Genomic DNA, 21995 nt, shown 5'->3' with positions numbered 1-21995 from the left:
ATTGTATATTATTATCTTCTTCTTCTTTTTCAAATTATGTACTTAAAATTCTTACATTACCTATATATATATTATTTTGTGGTTTATGATGGAATCATATATATTTTAAGTATAAACAAATACTTATTTACTCGAAATATAATAAATTTAATTAAATCCGCCTAGTCCGCCTAGGCGCCTACCTAGACCTCGCCTAGCCGCCTAGACGCTAAGCCTCAGCCCTCCGCCCGACTAGCGCCTAGCGTCTTTTAAAACTTTGGCTCACATGCATGCAAAAGACATTTTTTGAATTAAGGTTCGCTACGCGTGACTTACACATTTTATTACGGGTGCTACGCACCTCTAAAGATCTTTTATGTATGTCCAAAGTCCAAACCACATGTTTGGCAAGCGTCTCATTTTTGAATTAAGGGGTCAATTTTAATTACACAAAGTATGAAACAATTTTGTTGCATTGTGAGAAGGTTTGAATTAAATGAATAATATTAGACCATGCTAAAAAAACCCATTGGATATTCCACGTAATAATGGGATACTACTTTAAAAATAAATAAATAAATAAATAAATCTATGACAGAAAAAAAATACCATTATGAAATTACCCCTGTATTATTTTGGGTTGTTTTTGAACCTTTTTGTTTGGGGGGCATTTATGTCCCAGTGTGCGTTATCTGGGATGCCATCGGAGTACTAGCTAGCTTGGCGAGTTTAATGTGGCGGTTTTCGGTTTAATTTATAGTCTAGCTGCCGCTACTGCTTGTACGGATAAAGCGCATCCAGCCAGAAAATGGTAACAATAAATATTCGATCATTTTAAGCTTTTATTGGTTTAAACATACTTTGTTAATTTATCAAGCAAAGCATATCCGTAGAAGCGGTAGCGGCAGCTAGACTATAAATTAAACCGAAAACCGCCACATTAAACTCGCCAAGCTAGCTAGTACTCCGATGGCATCCCAGATAACGCACACTGGTCAGCCAGATCAAGACGAGGAAGAGGATAATTCAGGCCAATTTGAAGATATTGAAGAGTTGAAAACCCCCTATCGATTTGTCTTGGAGGATAAATGGGACGAGGTGAAGGAATACTATAAGCAGAATCCGAGAATGTTGCACCGCCAAATGACGCTGCAGGGGGACAATGTACTTCACCTTGCCGCTTCTTCTTGCAGCAAATTACAATGCAAAGAAGTCCTCGAATTTTTAGTCGATATATGCGTCAATGACAGTGACAGCAATTCAACCGACAAGTACAAGAGATTGTCCACCCACGACTACAATAGATGGTCCTTGAGGGTTCAAAATAAAGGCGGAAACAATGCTCTTCACCAGGTGAGTGTGTCCGGTAGTGTGGAAGCGGCTAGGTTCTTGGTGAGGAGGTTCAACGAGCCTATCGCAGATCCAAGTATTCCCAATCTGAACTACCCTAGTATTGATGATGAAAAGAAACATAACCCTGCGCGGAAGCTGCTGTGGACTCGGAATGGTTTAGGAGAAACTCCACTCTACAGAGCGGCTGCTCGCGGTCACAATGGCTTGGTCAAGTTTTACATGGAAAAAAAGCCGGACGATTATTGGCAGCACTTCCTGAGACATGACAAAATGACCGCTCTTCGTATGGCTGTCATTGGCCAACATTTTGGTCTCTCTCTCCCTCAAAAATGCATACATTGATTCACAACACTTACTATATATATATATATATATATGCAGAGATGCAGATTATAACTTTTGCTCTTTTGTCTTCCACAATGCAGAGACTGCTCATTGGTTGCACAAGAACTTCACTTTACTGGGAGAAATGCCAGACGAGGAGGGATTGACAGGCCTTAAATTGTTAGCCCATATGCCAAAGGCCTTTGAGCCACATTTTCAACAAAGCCATTGGAAGATGCTCATTTATCATTGTACGTATCATTGCTCTATTGTTATGTGTTGAGAATGAGTCTCCTATTAATGAAAGGAGGAAACTTGCATGGGCTTATAAGAGGTTGGGCTACTCCCCATATTGCCAATTGGTTTTATGGTGAAACCTCAATTTAATTTGTTCACTAAGTACACGTGTATGTTTGTGCATGCACGTTTCCTTTTGAAGCATTAATCTCGTACTTAATTGTTGTTGTATATGCAGGCCTTCCTAATGGAGAAGATGTGGAGATGGATGGAGAAGATGTGGAGATGGATGACGTGGAGAGCGGCATGAAGAGCAACCATCCCCGTCAATCCATCTTTCGGAAGAAACTTGCAGGTAATCAAATTTGTAATCTAATTAATTGATCAAATAATTAAACGGCTGCCTAGATAAAGCGTTTCTTCAATTGGATTTTTTCAGTGTTCTTAACGCAGTTGCATGCATAAACTATTTGGCAGTTGTCATGAAGTCTTACTATTCGTTACTGGACTCCCTTGAAGGTTTGTTTACTTTCCGCCTTTGCCTCAGATCATTTTCATCAAGGCGAACTCTTGTTACTGGAACTCTAAAAAAGGAACATTATTTACTCATTCCTCATTATTTTACATGAGAAGATGAAGAGTGCATGATTACTTCTTTAGAATGCCGATACATCTTCCTATGACACGTTAGTTAATGTATACATATGCTTGATCATGTGATGGATAGGAACAGGAGGCCTTGCTGGCACAATCTACAGAATATGGAAAGACAAGAAAAATAAAAATGCACTAAAGAAACTCATCAAATCGCTCATCCTAAGGGACGATACTTGGCTGGTTACTAGTGAAGAAAACAGCAGGACCATTTCTCTGGGGTCATGGAAAGATCCTGAGAAAGATGGTGATGGTGGAGGCAAAACAGGAAAGGCAATTACAAAAGAAACCAAATCGGCATTGAAAGAGACGGCGATGTTTGAAGTTAACAAATCTACCCCATTGTTTATAGCAACTGTCAAAGGAAATGTACCCATTGTGCAGGAGATACTTGAGAAGCATCCTCAAGCAGTCGAGCACATTAACCATAAGGAACACAACATTTTGCATCTGGCCATTAAGAACCGCCAGAAAGAGATCCTTAAGCTTATCGTAAGCAAACCAACTTTGATGTCGATGTTGAATGAAAGGATAGACCACCAAGGAAACACCCTATTGCACCAGGCTGCAGATAGGAGTTACTACTCTATATCATTGACTCAGCAATTAATAGGCCCTGCCATGCAATTGCAAGAAGAGCTGCACTGGTTTGAGGTAACGTTCTATTGCTAAACTTATGTTATTTCACAAATATTTATATTACCGATTAAGTCTATCGATCTTATAAAATACTTACGTTGTCAGGAAAATACTTATGTTATCTAATTAAGTATGTTCAGCTGGTAAAAGGCTCATGTTGTAAGACAAATATTTCTGTTAGAAAATCTATATATGTGGACATGATTATTATGTACGTCTGTTTGTGTCAGCGTGTAAAAGGGATAATACCGCCTCATTACACCATTCACCACAACCTTTACAATCAGACAGCGGACGACTTGTTCAACTATTGGCATGACGAACTTTTGGAGGAAGCACAAAAATGGGTAAAAGACACGGCTCAGTCATGCTCAACCGTGGCGGTGCTAGTTGCCACTGTAGTCTTTGCAGCTGCCTACACCATTCCCGGGGGGACTAATGGCCAAAATGGCCTTCCTCTTTTCCAGAATGATCCTCTCTTTTTGCTCTTCACCTGCATGGACGTTGTGGCCATCGCCAGCTCATTATCTTCTGTGGCATTCTTTCTCTCGGTCCTCTCCTCCCCTCTCGAGTACCCACTTTTTGTTAGCAGCATTCCTAACAAGATCATGGCAGGTTTCGTCTTGCTCTTCATTTCCATGGCAACAACCATGCTCGCCTTTGCTGCCACCATTTTGTTGTTGATTCGCGTCGAGAAGAAATGGACCAAGTCTCTACTTTACCCTATTGCCTTTTTCCCTGTCCCTCTATTCGGCTTGCTTCAATTTCCTATGTATCATTCCTTCAAAGTCGTGTTTCATGAAATTAATGCCTGGTTTTTCAAACCCTTACTCGACTTGCTTGGCTTTCCCAAGAAGAGATCAATATGGGGCAAGAGTAAGGCAGATTGAATCACACATACAACACAATGTGATGCAGATTCACAATCTTGTAACATAAGTATTTATTGTTATTGTCGTTTGAATATTTCGGATTTTTTTTATTTTCTCCCCTATTTTCACAGTGTTATTGTGTCTTCATTCACAAGTAATGGCAATAAGTGAAGAATGTCACAAATTGTATGTTAAAGATTGTGTCTTTTGTATGCTTTTATTGATTTGTAATCATCATTTGTGTTTATATGTCATCCTTAAGTAAGTGGTGGATTTTATTCAAAAAAAATAAAAGTAATTGGTGAATTGCTTTGGTAGATTGAATATTCTTCTTCAACTTGAATTTAGATCATATCCCCTTTCTCTTTGTGTAAAATAAAATAATAATATCACTTGTAATAAAATTAAAAAATAAATCATATTCAAGCGTAATCAAATTAGTTAAACTAATATGCTTCTCTTCTACACCAACACTCGCATCCTCCTCCATGATAATTAAGCGATTATACTTGGCTGCCTCGTAGGTATTGGCGGAGGTCAATGCTTTTGTGAAGTTGGTCTGACGGTCCACCATGGCGACTTCACAATATTTTTCTCCGTTGAAAAGGAGAAAAATATTTGCAATAGTGAGTGCATTTTGCTCACCCCATAAAGTGGGGTTGATTTCACCCCTCATTGGGTATCGTTAGGTTAATTTGATGATTTAATTGATTTAAGGCATAAATCTTAAATTTAAATTAATCTAGCAATAAACAATAAGATAAGAAGATTTGAACTTCAATAATGTTATTCTTATCACAATTTTATACTACATTTCTTTGCCATTTGAGATGGCAGATGAGTTGGACAGCCACATCATCTAAATTAATTAGCATTTAATCAAAATATTAATCGATAATTAATAAAAAGATTGTTAATTAAATGATGATTGTGGTATGAGAAGTCTCATTCTTCCACCTAAGATTATTTAAGTATTTTAATTAATAAAAAGATCGAAATTAAATGATGTAGCTTGTCCAACTCATCTGTCATCTAAGATGGTAAAGAAATATGGTATAAAATTGTGGTAAAAATAGCATTACTCTAACTAGAGAAAAGATAATGAAGGTGACGCATAGCCTGGGATAGGCCTGCAGGGCGGCATAATATATGTATTAATTAAGCAGCATCCTCAGGCAACTATCAGAGGAATTGTGCCTTTTTTGGAGGAGATACTTGAGCAGCATCCTCAGGCAGTCGAGCACGTTAACTATGACGAGCGCAACATTTTTCATTTGGCAATTAAGCACCGTCAGAAATCGACTCTTAAGCTTATTAAAAGCAAACCAACTGTATTTGTCAAGGCTGAATGAGAGGATGGACTGCGATGGAAACACCATATTGCACCAGGCTGCGGATAGAAGTTTCTACTCCATAGCATTGTCTCAAAATGTAATTGGTCCTGCCATGCAGTTACAAGCAGGGCTGCGCTGGTTTATGGTAACGTTCTATTGCTAAATTTATGTTGCCAGACAAATCCCTTGTGCTACTGCTAAGTTGTGAACTTGACAAAAGCCCTATGTTGTCAGACGAATACTTATGTTACTAATTAAGTCCATTGACATGATAACAAAAATTATGTTGTCAAACAAACACTTACGTTACAGAATATGCAGATCGACTGATAAACGTGCACGGTGTTTGTGTCAGCGTGTGGCAGTATACTACCACCTCACCACGGCATGCACCACAACAAAGAGGATCAAACAGCAGAGGAGCTGTTCTACCATGAGCATAACGAGCTTTTGTTGTTTGCGCAAGAACGGATAAAAGAAACGGTTGAGTCATGCTCAACCGTGGCTGTGCTAGTGTCCACTGGCCACTGTGGTCTTTGCAGCCGCCTACGCCATTCATGGGGTTAATGAACAACGTGGCCGTCCTGTTTTCCAGGATGATCCTCTCTCTTTGCTATTCACCTGCACGGACGTTGTGGCCATCGCCTGCTCAATGTCTTCCATGGCTCTCTTTCTCTCTGTTCTCTTTCTCCACTCGAGTACCCGCTTTTCATTAGCAGCCTTCCTCGCAAGGTCGTGACCGGATTCATCTTGCTCTTCTTGTGCATGGCAACCACCATGCTTGCCAGAAATGGTACAAGTCTCTACTTTACCCTATTGCCTTTTTCCCAATCCCTCTATTCGGTTTGCTGTAATTTCCTATGTATTAATCTTTCAAAGTCATGTTTCAGAAAATTGATGCCTGGGTTTTCTTTCTTGGCTTTTTCAAGAGGAGGTCAATATGGGAGTAAGGAGTATTGGATTATATAAACTTTTCATCACGGCATAATATGTGCTGCAGATTTACAGTCTTTCGGCATAAGAAATTGTGAGATTTGCAGTTATCAATTGAATATTTCAGTTGGGTTCTTCTTCTTTTCTCATCAATATAATAACACAATTTTATTGTATCTTCATTTTAAATTATGGGCAAATTAGAAAAAGCAGTGTGTTTCCCTCTCTGGACTCAAGTTCGAATCCACTTTCCATAGTTTGGGTTGGATTTAGATTTTAGAATATGATACAATAATTTGAGTTAGTCCTAGTTTGGCATTGAGGTGCTTAAAAAAAAGTAGGGATGAAAAAAAGCTAGAGTAAAATTTGTGTTTGGTAACTTTGCATATTTTCAAATTCACTGTCATTTTCAGCTAAAAATGGCAAAATGCTGCTTCCCAAAATCAGAATTTTTTTTCAAGAGGAGGGTGAACAGTAGAATTTAATGAAACTTTCACAATCTCAAATATACTCTCCTCTGTTTCTCCTTCTTGCTGGGTTGAAGATCGAATCTTCATAGTTGATATTCTTATTTCGCTGGACATGAGGAGGAGGGAGAGGGGATGAGATCCAAGAGGTGGGCGGAGGAATCGAGGTGGATAACGGGGCCTCACGCCTTGGGACAAGGGACAGTGAAGGAAGCCATTGAAGTGTGCGGTGAAGCAAAGCAAAACCAAAGTGAGCTCCTCGTTTTGATTCCCGCAGAGAGATAGGAATTGGGAATGGAGAAATGGGGAAATGGGGAGGTGGGATCTGAAGGGGGAATGGGAATGGTGGGGGAAGGATATGTAGAGGAGGGAGGAGTGATGAGATCCAAGAGGTGGGTTTGTTTTGGTGTTTGGGGATTAAGAAATTTGAGAGATGGGGGAAATGGGCAGAATGGAAATGACTGATTTTGTCCTGATTCTTTTCGGAGAGCTCAGGGATTTGAGTTCTCAGATTTTCTTATCCCCAACACCCAAAACACGATTCCCGTAACCCAAACTTGGGGTTAAATTCGTAGGGGTGGAGATGATGATAATCTGGTGGTGAGATGGTCTAAGATTGAAGGTTTGTGTGTGGGGTTGTCTCGGTGGAGGAGAGAGTGCAGAGAGAGAGAGCTGAGAGTTTTGAAGAGAGTTCGAGAATGTAGAGGGAAAGGAAGACACGGGGATAAGGGAAATAGGATGTGGGCACCACGGCCACACAAAATCCTCACGCAAAAATAGTAATATTAAATAAAATATCATAATAATAATATAGTATTATACCTTTTTTTTGTCATTTCACATAGTCACAGTTGTTTTACATAAAAGTTTACTAAACACTATCATACTGTTTTTTTTTCCAAAAGCACTTTTACAAAAATGTTTACCAAACACTCTGCTGCTTTATTTCACAGCTGCTTATTCTCACAGCACAGTAGAAGCAGTTTTTTTTCAAATCACATTAATATCAAACCAGTCCTAAGTACAAAAGACAAAAACAAAAAAGACTAAAGTTGACAACATCTCATCAGTTAATGAAATTTACACAATAAAAAATCAGAGCAAACTTCATGAAACACCTCGAGTATAAGCTCACGATACTCATCCGAATTCATCGAAACATAATAATTCAAAAGGCTACGAAGATCTTTAGGCTCTTCTATCCGGTTTGCCATTATCATCGCCGCCATGGACTCCCTGAAATCCTCCCTCGGATCATAAGAACACTTCTCCATTCCAACCATTACAACAAATTTAGTCCCTCCTGCTTGAAATTGATCATGATCATCACCAGCTCTCTGCTTTCTTCTCCGATGATCAACGTGCCTCGAGCCCTCCTGCCCTTCCCTGATCATCTGGTCGAGTCTTTCTTGAACCATGGCATGCGATAGGCTTGATATTGAAGGGTACCTGTCGGAACTAGGGCTGGCTACTTCCTCCGAGCTAGACGAAGACACGCTAAGCCGGCAGCTGCTGCAACACAATGCCTTGCATATTCTCTGTTGCTGCTTGGAAGAGGCTTTCGGTTTTGACATGGTTTGAATTGGAGCTTTGAAGGAAGTTTCGTGCCAAATTAATCATTTATGCACCCTTGGCATTTGTGGGGTTTGTTAATCATGATTGTGTCTTGTGTTTTACAACATTTTAATAGATGGGTTGGTGAATGAAAGAAGGCAAATGGGGAACATTCTTTTAGTTAATCGAGCCAGTAATCATGATGCTTAATAGTTTACTTTGTAGGGTCTAATTACTGTTACTTGGCACATCCTTTTGAAGAGTTTGGTTAACATGAAAAGTACTGGTTCCATTCCATGAGAGCTTGTTAGGAAGGCTCCGTATGGGATTGCTATTGTAGAAAGTATCTGCGGGAAACATATACCTAATTCTTCATAATACAAGAAAAAAGGGTAAAGTTTTTTTTTTTTTTTGGAAAGTCACTTTGAAGAAGAAGAAATGCATAATGTGTTCTTCTCTAGAAAGTGCTCTATGATCCATAAGCACTTTTAACAATTTTAGCCAAATATAGTCGTAAGTTCTTGATTGTTAAGAAGACTTTAAAAGTCTTTGGAAGAACTTTTTAAGTAAAATTTTGACATGCTTCTAATAAAAGTAGTTATGTTATGAGATCATAATAATTTTTTGTAGTTAAACATTTCCCAACATGGCCGAAAACCTATTTGATTAAAGTGATTATATGGTTTAGGTACAAAAAAGTGCTTTTGCTAGATCTCTTTTAAAGTTTTAGATGATAAGAGGACGTGGAGAGATTCCATTCATCTAAATTAATGACTTGTTTAGTTCTTCATGTTGCCCTATCTAATTATGCAGAAGAAATTGAATTAAATGACATCATTAACACATTGTTTGGATTAATATGGATGATCATCTTTAATCCATATGTAGAAAAGCATCATTTACTGGTAATCAAGTTGTTAAAACAAGTCGACGATGTTGCGATAATGATCATTAGTAACTAAAAAAGCAAAGAGAAAAGCATAGCAGCCTAAGATTAAAGTGATATGCTGGCTAAAGTCATCAAACAAGAGCTTTATAGCTTAATTGATTAATAGCGTTTTTCTATGCACACGAAGCTTTAATTATTGCTTTTTTGCCTCATGGGAGCTAAAGTCATCAACTCGATGAAGGGGCTCGTAGTTTAACTTGTTAGTTCATTCGCTTTTGCTAAATTTTGTTTGATTTTTTTCGTACGAGCTCCTAATAGACCGTTCAAATAAAAGGGGATGAGAGAAAGGAGAATTAGGAGGAGGGAGAATTCAACTCTACTTGAAAAACCATCTAGTTCTGATTACAAACAATTTTTACTTTACACTGAATGAAGGGGATAATATTTGAATCTGAAATGCAGTAAGATGAAAGAAATGCCTTATCCACCGTGGATGTAAAAAACTAGCCCGATTCTCATTTAGCACGCTTGTAGCGAGGGGACACAAAATTATGACTCGAACCATTAATTTTGGTTTTGAATTGGGCCTACAATTTGGAACCTCAAATGTTGGCCCAAACCATTGGGCCTAATAGTTTGATACCCAATTGCCAATCAAATCTTGTCACCAAACACCCTTGTTTCGAACGCAAACGAAAGATCCGCGATTCCGGAATATGCCAAATCGCGTCTAGATTTCTGGCGCCCACCACCAACCACGGGAAGGTTATGTGTCCACCTACGTAAAACCCGCCACCAACAATCGCTGCGGTTTAGACCACCATAACAGACCATACACCGCCACATCTCCAAATCTCGTCCGTCCAATTCACGAAACACCCTTGCATCCAATGGGCCACCTAACATCCCGCTCCACGACGGAAGTCCAATGACCTGAAATGACGTTCCTACCCTTCTCAACTCCTCGTTTAAACGCCCACACTCTCACTCTCGGGAGTCAAACGCGATTCGATAGATTTCACTGTCCGTTCGTAGTCGCACCTAAACACTCGAAGATCTCGGAGACACTGTTTGTGCGTGTTAGTTTTTAATGGCTCCACCATCGCTCATTGATAACGGCGGTGCTGCCGGTGCTGAGTTAGTTCCAGCACCTGTCACCGGCCGATTCGTCTCCGTCTACAGCGAGGTCCAGGCCAGTCTTATCGACCATGCACTACCTCTCCCTTCCGTGCTCAGAATGCCCTTCAAGGTCGTCGACGGTCCCGCGAGCTCCGCCGCCGGCAATCCAGGTCAGTTTATTATTCTTTCTTCTTCTTCCGCTTTGTGCTCGGAGCCATGCGTTTTTCTAGCGTTTGATCTCGGAGAAATTTTGAAGTTCAATTTTAGTCGATTAGATTTAGCGAGCAGACTGTAGAATTTGTGCTTTTTGGATTTTCTACTCCGTATTTGATCGTCTCTCGTTTCGGTTTCTCAGAGGAGATCGCGAAGTTGTTTCCTAATGTTTTCGGTCCTGGCGCCAAGCGATTCCGATTCGGGTCTACCGGAGCAGAAGTTGAAGATCGGTGTTGTTTTATCTGGAGGCCAAGCGCCCGGAGGGCACAATGTGATTTCTGGAATTTTCGGTGAGGGTCTTAATTATCAATTTGTTATATGTTTCGTAAACTTTGTATTGCTTTTCGATCGTTGTTTTGGTGTTAGATTACTTGCAAGACCGCGCCAAAGGAAGCACAATGTATGCAGTAGGGGCGGGCCTGCTGCTTGTATTGTTATTAATTTTCATCTTTTTATCACAAACAGGAAAGCACCTTTAATTCCTATACCTAAAGTGTCATGTGTAAATTCTTCCTAACCACAGGAGGTCAATGAGCATTTAGACACCTTATTTGATACATATAGCTAAAATTCTTTATTTTAGCATAATAGTAATAGGTTGTTAAAAAATTTATGCAGATATATGCAAAAATGATTGACAATGTCATCACAGATGCCCGGTCAACTGGTAAATATTATCATTGTAAGTAAATCAAATGTCTACCAGATACATATTTAAATTTTTCAAGCTTATGTTTGCGGTATAAAATAAAATCTTGTGTATCTGTCTGCAGTTGTACGACTTATGGGGCGTGCGGCTTCACACATTACATTAGAATGTGCTTTGCAAACTCATCCAACATTACAATTATTGGAGAAGATGTCGTTCGGTTATATTGTTATTCATATTCAAATTGCTTATATCCATTTTTTATGTATTAAATTGGTGTTGTGGGAATATTAACGCATTAAGCATTGGTGTCTCTGTCACAGCTTGATTGACACTTATTTTCTAATTTTCATTATGTTTTCTTGTGGAAAGTAATATGGTGCTAAGTAATCTATTGGTGCAACCAAAAGATATCCACTTGCCGAATGCATCTGACATATCTTTCTTCAGGTTGCTGCAAAGAAGCTGACACTGAAAAATGTCACTGACCACATTGTGAATGTAATCTTGAAGCGTGCTGAGCTGGGTTATAACTATGGTGTCATACTTATCCCTGAGGGTCCAATTGATTGCATTCCTGAGGTATTATTCTTGATCTTTAATATAATAACTTTAAACCCTTCTTTATTCATGTTCCTTTGTTTACTTGGAAAGCAAGTGTTCTACTGTTTCACACATAGATGCACACTCAAATAACTGCATTGACTAACATATAATGTTTTTAACCTTTCCGTTTGCAGGTGCAGCAACTTATTGCTGAATTGAATGAAATTCTGGCCCATGAGGTTGTAGATGAAGATAGGCTTTGGAAAAAGAAACTTACAAGCCAATCTCTAGAGCTTTTTGATTTCCTACCTGAAGCAATTCAAGAGCAGTTGATGCTTGAAGGAGATCCTCATGGAAATGTTCAGGTATATTTTTCATTTTCCAATTTGACTTAAATCTGTCCGGGGATGTTCTGGGCACATCAATACAGCATGCATGCTAATATTTATTTTTACCACTAGGTTGCCAAAATAGAAACAGAGAAGATGCTTATTCAAATGGTTGAGACAGACTTGGAGAAGAGGAAGCAGGAAGGTTCATATAATGGCCAGTTCCAAGAACAGTCTCACTTTTTCGGGTACTTAATTTTTAACCTAACTACATAATCCTTCGGCTAAATGTGGTTTCAATGATTAAGAATACGTCCATCCCGTGTGTTAGTGACACGCCCCAACCCTGATATTCCCCGAATACCAGGATAGGCACGTGCTGGCCGACACCCAAGGGTTACAAAAGCCATTTATTGAGTGCAAATACTGAAAACAAGGGATAAATAAGGCTTATAAATATAAAAGAATAATTAATATGCAAATAAGGACCGTGTTCATAGCACAACTCTAATCTAGAACACTAAAAGAAAATAATATAAAATTGAATGAAACAAAGGAGTGGGTCCTACACCGAGAGGACTCGAAGATGCCAATGCGGAAGTGCCTGGACGTTGGGATTGTATGCCTCGATTCTAAGTCCTGAAGGGGGCGCAAAACAAATATGAATGGACCAAGTTGATATATATATATATATATATATATATATATATAATAAAACAGTTATCAACGTACTAACCCCCAGATTTTATGAAAACACATATATAATTATAAACATAGGTTTTCCGAAACCTAGCATGTCGTGCAATATCTCAAATCATAACTTGTATATATAATAATCACTAGTGACTGTCCGATATAACTCTCCAGGCCCCATACCGGCTCCCTGTCTCTGAGCAGACCGTCAGAGGAAAATACACTTCAAGCCCCATGCCGGCTTCCCGTCTCTGAGCAGACAGTTAGAGGAAAACACACTCCAGGCCCTATGCCAACACCAAACCGTCGCCCGGGACGGACCGGATCTGTCCCTACGTTCCGTAGTGGAAAGGACCACTAAGTAAGTACAAAACCAGTGAACATACATATATTGAAAATCAACTTCATAGTATACAGTCATGCATCATCTATACTATAAAGAGGTGTTCTAAACATGTTCTAAATATCATATCGTCATTCATCAGAAATTCTATAAGAACATGGGTTATAGGAAAAATAGTAATAATTCAAACTAACCTCAGTACGCATGTTATCTCGTAAAACGTTTCAGAAAACATAATCATCAAATCATGTTTTTCATGTATGCATTTCTACTATCAAAACATGCATTTTCAGAAGGGGTCCACTCACAGTATTTCTTCGTAAAAAAACCACGCCCTCTAGCGAAGAAGGAAACGTCACAGATAATTGCTTCTAAGCACATAAATGGTACATTTAGTCAAACTCTACTCAAAAGACTGAATTTGGGAAAACGGACATCGGAAACGGGTTCAGGACGTCGAAATTATCCTAGGAGGGGTTCCGCACTAAAACCCAAAAAGTCAACGGTCAAAGTCAACGTTGACCGTTGACTGGTCAAAGTCAAAGTCAACGCTATCAGACCGGGTCCGGGTCAACAGGTCAAACGGGTCTGGGCTTGGATACGGATTGGGTTAAAGGGTTTGGACTTGGGTTGGATCCGGGTTTGTGCCTAAGGGTTTGGGTCTAATGAGTTTTAGGGTTAACGGGCCGGAGGCTCTAAAAGAAACAGCCCAAAGGCCTTTGAATTAACAAAACAAAACAATAAAAAATAAAAAGGTTGGGTTGGGCTGCCCAGGGTTTTGGGCTTGGCAGGAAAGGCCCAAAGGCCTTGGGTTTGGTGGTTCGCTGGATTCCAAGGAAGGAGAACGCCGGATTTCGGCCGGAGAATTCCCAAGCTCCGATGGAGCTCAAAACTCAACCAAAAGATGTCTTTCAATATACCAATTGAACCCCGAAGGTAAGGAATTGAAATATACCCTTGGTTCCCGTCATCGTGGTCGGAGTTGGCCGAAAAACAGCCTGGAAGCCACGGGTGTCCGCTGGAAACTGGGTAAGATTCAAATGAGCATAACTTCTTCAATACTCAATGAAATTGGGTTAAACAAAAAGGAAAGTTGTAGTACTCAGCGAGATGAAGAGATTGATACCTTGCATGTCGGCTAACTCGCCGTGGTTTGGCCGGAAATTGCCTCGAAATGGACGGTGCTCGTCGGAAAACTGAGGAAATGTCTCCGAGGTGGTTTCTTCATGGTTTGACGTCCAAAACACAACCACGGGGTCAGAACATAACTATAGGTGTGGGCATGGGTGTGTGTGTGTGTATTCTTGTTGGAGAAAATAGCACCGAGAGGGGGGATGGAGAAATCACAGAGGAAGAAAGAGAGAAGAGAGAAGAGAGACTTTTCTAAAAAAAATAAAAGAAAAGGGAAAGGGAAAGAAAGCGGGGAACAAAACAGGGGGTGGACCCCTTGGGCTCACCAATTAAGACTCAAAAACAATTTTAAAAAGGAAAGTATCCTCCAAACTTAGTGAAAATACAAAAATACTTATTTTCTTACGTAAATCTCGGAACGGGTTGTTACAGTTGGGGCTTTGAGGGTAACTGATTTGCTCGCTGGCATGGATTGATCAGGATACAGGTTTAGTGATTGTGTATCGGAGATATTGATTAATGTTCGCATCCCTAATTTTGTTCACCTGTTGTCATTTTTTTTTTTTGTAGGTATGAAGAAAGATGTGGTTTACCAACCAACTTCGATTCTACCTATACTGCTATGCATTGGGTTATGCCGCTGGAGCTCTCCTTCAGAGTGGAAAAACTGGGTTGATCATCAGTTTGTACCTCTATCCATTATCTCATTTATTCAGTGTGCCAAAGTATATTTTTTCTTAATTAGGCTTGTATTAGTTGCTGTTCCATGTTCCATTGTCATAGTTGTATTATTTCTTAATATCAAGTCTTTTTATGCATGCTATTTTTCGTGACGTGGATCCAGGTCGGGAATTATGATGCCCCAGTGGAAGAATGGACGGTTGGCGGAACGGCATTGACTTCATTAATGGACGTGGAAAGGAGACATGGTATCGTAAATCTTTCGTTATCGTTTTTGTTATCGTGTAAAATTTATCGTGTGTTATGTATGTGTATGTACCTTTTCACGGACATGAGGTGTAAATTTAACAAAGAAAATGATAAACACACACATTGTTACATTTTGTCGGTTGTTTCTATTTTGTTTATATTATACTATTGGATGATGCAAGGGAGTTTTTAAATTTTGTAAATTAAATAATATAGAAGTTGATGATATAATTATTATTTAAATTTTAATTAACATGTTTATTTCTTATTAATGTGTATTCTTTATTAATGACACATAATTTAATTTATAAATTAGATCTTCCTAATATTATCTTTATACTACTGCATTCCTCAAATAAAAAATATATATATTTAATCGAGGCATGTGTTGCATGCTTGTACGGATGAAGCATATTTAAAAGGGTTGCTAGAAAATGGCGATTAACCTTTAAATATTCGATCGTTGTATGCTTTACGATTTCCAGCATTCTTTCGAATTAATATATAAAATTATACCTGAAGGTAACATTATAGCTACACGTGTTTCTCACTTGAATATTGGTGATTAGATATTATGTATTGATTAACGTATTTATTTTTTTATTTGTGATAGATTATTTAATTTGTAAATTTGATTTAAAAGTTTAATCTCCTTAATATTATCAACAATTACATAATTTAGCTTACAAAATTGAGTTTCAAAATTTAATTTCCGTAACATTACCCATAATTAAAACCTAATATTATAAGCAAAGGTCGATGCTTGTACGGATAAAGCACGTACAGCTAAAAAGCAGTAAGTAACCTGAACTCTTCGATCCCTTATGCTTTATCGTTCAATATTCTGTGTTACTAAATTAAGTAAAGCATATCGCAGCAGCAGTAGCAGCTGCCTATAAATCAAAGCAACAACCGCCGCATTACATGCCCCAAGCTATCTAGTACACTACAAATGGCGTACTGGAAAACGCTAACTGTTCGGCCGGATCCGATGAAAGAGAGAGTGGATAGCTCTCGGCCGGATCAGAAAGAGAGATTAAGGAAAATGCAAGACTTGAAAGATTCCTATAAATATGCCATGAATGAGGAATGGGAATGGGAACGGCTGAAGGAAAAGTTCGAGAATCATCCGGAAAAACTGCTCGATGAAATGACAGTGGACGGGGACACTGTATTGCACCTTGTGTCTTCTTGCAGCAGCAAATCAGGTAAAGAAGTCCTCGAAAAGGTTATCAATATACTCAATTCAACCAATGAAAAGATAAATGCTCTAAGGTTTCCTAATAAGTACGGAAACAATACTCTCCACGAGGTGAGTGTGTCCGGCAATCAGGAAGCGGCAGAGTACCTGGTGAGCAAATTCAACGAGCCTGTTCCAGAAGAGGTCAGGATTATCAGTACTAGTAGTACTGATAAAGACAATTATGCGCGGAAGCTGCTGGATCTGGAGGGTCGGGATTCAGAGAATTATGCGCTGCAGCTGCTGGAGACACGGAACTATTTAGGAGAAACTCCGCTCTTCAGGGCGGCTGCTCTCGGCCACACAGACTTGGTGAAGTTTTATGCCGACAAACTACAGGATCAGGAGGACAATCTTTGGAGGCACTTCCACAGAGATGACAAAATGTCCATTCTTCATATCACAGTCGTTGCGCAACATTTTGGTCTCTCTCTCTCTCTCTCTCTCTCTCTCTCTCAGAACTCGCAATGTAGATTAATAACTTTTGCTCTTTATCTTCCACAACGCAGAGACAGCTATTTGGTTACTGGAGAAATACCCATATCTAGCGCTCCTTAAGGAAGACAAAGGATTGACAAGCCTTCAGTTGCTAGCCCAAATGCCAACTGCCTTTGACCCAAAATTTAAAGAAAGCAAATGGAAGATGCTTATTTATCATTGTACGTACCATTACTCTACAAACTGCTATGTGTGCGCACGTACGCATGCTATATATACACAGGTGCAAGCATGTTTTTTTTTAATGAAGCAGTAATCTCATACTTAATATCATTATATATGCAGGTCTTCCCGACGGAGGAAATGTGGTCACACCAAATCAGAAGGATGATGTGGAGAGCGGCATGGATGGCAACCATCCCCGTCTATCCATCTTTCGGAACAAGCTTGCAGGTAATCAAATTTGTAATCTAATTAATTGATCGAATTGGATTTTTTTTTCACTATTCTAACGAAGTTGCATGCATTAAATGTTTGGCAGTTGTTATGAAGGCTTACTATTCATTATGGGACTCCCTTGCTAAAGGTTTGTTTATTTTCCGCCTCATTTTTATGAAGGCAAACTCTTGTTACTGAAACTCTAAAAAAAAATATTATTTATTTGTGAAGTGCCGATTTAGTTCCTGAATTATCATCTTAATAAAAATTAGGTCCTTAAATTATTTTTTTGGTAAAATAAGTCCCTAAATTCATTAAAAATTGCTAATTTCATCCATACTATTATATTCTTATCCATTTTTTCATCAACTTAAATCACTTGACACACTTTAGAGTGTAATACTGTCATTTTCTCGCCTATAAACCCTTAACATTTCATATAGGTTGCGAATCTAACGTCTAATTTAATCTCCTAAGTTAACTTACACTATTTCTTATGAAAAACTACTAATTTACCCTTCAAAGTTCACTACATACACCATTTCTTTATGAAAAACTATCAATCTACCCTCCAATGTGTATTACATGCAAGTACCGTGACTTAAATTGACGGAAAATTGAATATAGTAGCTTTGACTATAATATTAGGGATGTAATTGGCAGATTTTTATAATTCAAAGAATGATTTTTCTGAAAAAAAAAATAGTTTAGGGATCTAATTTTCACTGAGATAATAATTCAAGGACTAATTGACAATTCACCCTATTCCTTATGATTTTATATGACAAGATGAAGTGTACATGATAACTTATTTAGAGTGCTCATAACATCTTCTGCTTGGCCATGTGATGGATAGGAATAGGAGGCCCACATGAAGATGTAATCTACATGATATGGAAGGAGAAGAAAAACAAAAAATCACTGAAGAAACTCATCCCATTGCTCGTCAAGTTGGACGACTATTCTTTGTTGATTACTAATAAGCAACCAAATATCAGGACCATTTCTCTATGGTCAGGGGAAAAACCTGATAGAAAAAAGGAAGCAACCAAATCGGATACGACAAATGGTGATGAAGGAGGTGAAAAGGAAAAGGCGGCTGCAGATAAGCATTTCTCTGGGGTCAGGGAGATAACCCAATCGGATAGATGTAAAAAAGAAGAGGAAGCAACCAAATCAAAAAAGGAGGCGAAGAGTGAAGCTTACAAATCTACTCCATTGCTTATAGCAACTATCACAGGATTTTCAACCATTGTGAAGGAGATACTTGAACAGCATCCTCAGACAGCCGAGCTTGTTAACGAAAATGAACGCAACATTTTGCATCTGGCCATTAAGAACCGTCAGAAAGAGATCCTTGATCTTATCCAAAGCGAACCAACTCTGTTGTCAAAGCTGAGTAAGAGGATAGACCACAATGGAAACACCATATTGCACCAGGCTGCGGATAGAACTTACTACTCTATATCAGTGTCTCAGAAAGTAATAGGCCCTGCCATGGAATTGCAAAAAGAGCTGCTCTGGAAGCAGGTAATGTTCTCTTACTAGACTTATCTCGTCACACAGATATTTGTATTACTGATTAAGTCTATCGACCTTATAAATACTTATGTTGTTAGACAAATATTTCTATTACAAAACCTATACGTTGACATGATAAATGTGTACGTGTGTGTGTCAGCGTATAAAAGAGCTGTTACCACCTCATTACATCATGCACCATAACGACAATGATCAGACAGCGGAGGATTTGTTCAATGCTGGGCATGACGAGCTTCTGAAGTCCGCACAAGATTGGGTAAAAGAAACGGCTCAGTCATGCTCAACCGTGGCGGTGCTAGTGGCCACTGTGGTCTTTGCAGCCGCCTATGCCATTCCTGGGGGTAACAACGAGCAAAGTGGTCGTCCTGTTTTCGAGAACAATCCTCTCTTTTTGCTCTTTACCAGTATGGACGTTGTGGCCATCGCCTGCTCATTATCTTCTGTGGCATTCTTTCTCTCGGTCCTCTCCTCCCCTCTCGAGTACCCAAATTTCGTTAAAAGCATTCCTCGCAAGGTCATGATAGGATTCGTCTTTCTCTTCGTGTCCATGGCAACCACCATGCTCGCCTTTGCTGCCACTATTTTGCTCTTGATTCGCATCGAGAAAAAATGGACCAAGTCTCTACTTTACCCTATTGCCTTTTTCCCAGTCCCTCTATTCGGCCTGCTTCAGTTTCCTATGTATCAATTTGTCATAACCATGTTTCTGAAAATGGATGCCTGGTTTTTAAAACCCTTACTCCTCTTCCTTCACCTTCGCAAGAAGAAATTAATTTGGGACCAGACTAAGAAGAAATTAATTTGGGGCAAGACCAAAGCGCATTGAATCACATACACTTTTCGTCAAAGCACAATATATGGTGCAGATTCACCGTCTTGCAACATAAATATTTTATTTATTGTTATCATTTGAATATTTCGAATTTTTCTTATTTTCTTCCTATTTTAACAATGTTATTGTGTCTTCATTCACAAGTACGGGCAATAAGTGAAGAATAAAGGCTTGTCAAAAATTGTTGCTAAAAATTATGTCTCCTGCATGCTTTTATTGATTTGTAATCATCACTACCCGGCCGGGTTCAAACCCTACTCTCTTCTCTTTGCGTAAATTAAATAATGATATCGCGGAGATACTTGAGCGGCGTCCTCAGGCAGTCGAGCATGTTAACTGTTACGGACGCAATATTTTGCATCTGGCCATTAAGAACCGTCAGAAAAAAATCCTTGATCTTATCCAAAGCAATCCAACTCTGATGTCAAAGCTGAATAAGAGGATAGACCACGATGGAAACACCATATTGCACCAGGCTGCGGATAGGACTTACTACTCTATAGCATTGTCTCAGAAATTAATAGGCCCTGCCATGCAATTTCAAGAAGAGCTGCGCTGGATGCTGGTAATGTTCTCTTGCTAGACTTATGTCGTCACACAGATATTTGTATTACTGATTAAGTCTATCAACCTTATAAATTCTTATGTTGTTAGACAAATATTTCTATTACAAAATCTATACGTTGACATGATAAATGTGTACGTGTGTTTGTGTCAGCGTATAAAAGAGATGCTACCGCCTCATTACATCATGCACCACAACGACAAGGATCAGACAGCGGAGGAGTTGTTCAATGCTGGGCATGACAAGCTTCTGAAGTCCGCACAAGAATGGGTAAAAGAAACGGCTCAGTCATGCTCAACCGTGGCGGTGCTAGTGGCCACTGTGGTCTTTGCACCCGCCTACGCCATTCCTGGGGGTAATAACCAGAGTGGTCGTCCTGTTTTCGAGAACAATCCTCTCTTTTTGCTCTTTACCAGCATGGACGTTGTGGCCATCGCCTGCTCATTATCTTCTGTGGCATTCTTTCTCTCGGTCCTCTCTTCCCCTCTCGAGTACCCATATTTCGTTAAAAGCATTCCTCGCAAGGTCATGATAGGATTCGTTTTTCTCTTTTTGTCCATGGCAACCACCATGCTCGCCTTTGCTGCCACTATTTTGCTCTTGATTCACATCGAGAAAAAATGGACCAAGTCTCTACTTTACCCTATTGCTTTTTTCCCGGTCCCTCTATTCGGCCTGCTTCAGTTTCCCATGTATCAATTTGTCAAAATCATGTTTCTGAAAATGGATGCCTGGTTTTTCAAACCCTTATTCCGCTTCTTTGGCTTTCGCAAGAAGAAATTAATTTGGAGGAAGATTAATGCGCATTGAATCACATAAAATTTTCGTCGGAGCACATGCAATATGTGGTGCAGATTCACCATCTTGCTACATAAATATTTTATTTATTGTTATCATTTGAATATTTCGGATTTTTCTTATTTTCTTGCTATTTTAACAATGTTATTAATTGTGTCTTCATTCACAAGTACAGGCAATAAGTGAAGAATAAAGGCTTTCACAAATTGTTGCTAAAAATTATGTCTCTTGCATGCTTTTATTGATTTGTAATCATCACTACCCGGGTTCAAACCCTATTCTCTTCACGTAAATTAAATAATGATATCACTTGTAATAAAATTAAGAAATAAAATATAAATCTTATTTAAGCGTAATCAAGTTGATTAGATTAATCTAGACTCTTGGATTGAGCCTGTTGTACGAAGAATTACATGTAATGTTACATAATCTATATATGCGTGCTTCTTAGAGCAACTCCATCCCTAAAAAATGAACTGGCCCAAAATCTATTTAATCCATCCAAATGAATAGTAATTGACTCCAATGAACGGTAATTACCAAGTGCATCTCTACCCCTAAAAAATGAGCTGGGCAACAGTCTAGTCAATTTGTATTAAAATATTATTAAATTTTTTATAAAATAATAAAAAAATATTTTTATTTTTAATTTCGGATAGAATTTTTAACCAATCTTTTTACGCCACGTGTCATTTTCTGAAAATACAATTTTGTGAAAGATAGTTAGGTATTTATATATATAATATTTTTTTCTGTATTTTAAAATAATTTTTTATTAAGTTAATTGATCTAGACCGTTGGATTTCAAAAAAAATGAAATCCAACTGTCCAAAAGTGGACACGTGGCCCACAGTAAGATTCTGGCAATTTTTTTTTTCTTAATGCTAGAACACACGCCCACGCGCCAATTGCAAAAAAAAAAAAAAAAAAAATCACATGGCTAACATCAGCCTA

At 38.8% G+C, this 21995-nt stretch overlaps 2 protein-coding genes and 1 pseudogene across 2 annotated transcripts; all 3 read left to right on the top strand.

Moving 5' to 3' along the window:
• Positions 1-900: 900 nt before the first annotated feature.
• On the top strand, positions 901-4366 carry LOC125476485. Its single transcript, XM_048582681.1, has 6 exons — positions 901-1642; positions 1758-1907; positions 2132-2248; positions 2371-2412; positions 2621-3201; positions 3417-4366. The coding sequence occupies exons 1-6, from the start codon at positions 949-951 to the stop codon at positions 4074-4076; spliced, it is 2244 nt and encodes a 747-aa protein (XP_048438638.1). The 5' UTR covers positions 901-948; the 3' UTR covers positions 4077-4366.
• Positions 4367-10218: 5852 nt separating this feature from the next.
• Positions 10219-15157, top strand: LOC125476399 (annotated as a pseudogene).
• An 864-nt stretch (positions 15158-16021) lies between these two features.
• Positions 16022-21306, top strand: LOC103943907. The gene is made up of 7 exons (XM_048582433.1): positions 16022-16852; positions 16938-17087; positions 17212-17319; positions 17408-17452; positions 18161-18834; positions 18986-20243; positions 20397-21306. The coding sequence occupies exons 1-6, from the start codon at positions 16141-16143 to the stop codon at positions 19670-19672; spliced, it is 2376 nt and encodes a 791-aa protein (XP_048438390.1). The 5' UTR covers positions 16022-16140; the 3' UTR covers positions 19673-20243; positions 20397-21306.
• The last annotated feature ends 689 nt before the right edge of the window (positions 21307-21995 follow it).

The sequence above is a fragment of a genome, unplaced genomic scaffold, assembly GCF_019419815.1.
Source record: "Pyrus x bretschneideri cultivar Hongxiangsu unplaced genomic scaffold, Pyrus_bretschneideri_v1 Contig19, whole genome shotgun sequence".
NCBI classification, from domain to species: domain Eukaryota; kingdom Viridiplantae; phylum Streptophyta; class Magnoliopsida; order Rosales; family Rosaceae; genus Pyrus; species Pyrus x bretschneideri.
The sequence above is the reverse complement of the archived record's forward strand: the minus strand, read 5'-3'. Positions and strand labels throughout refer to the sequence as shown.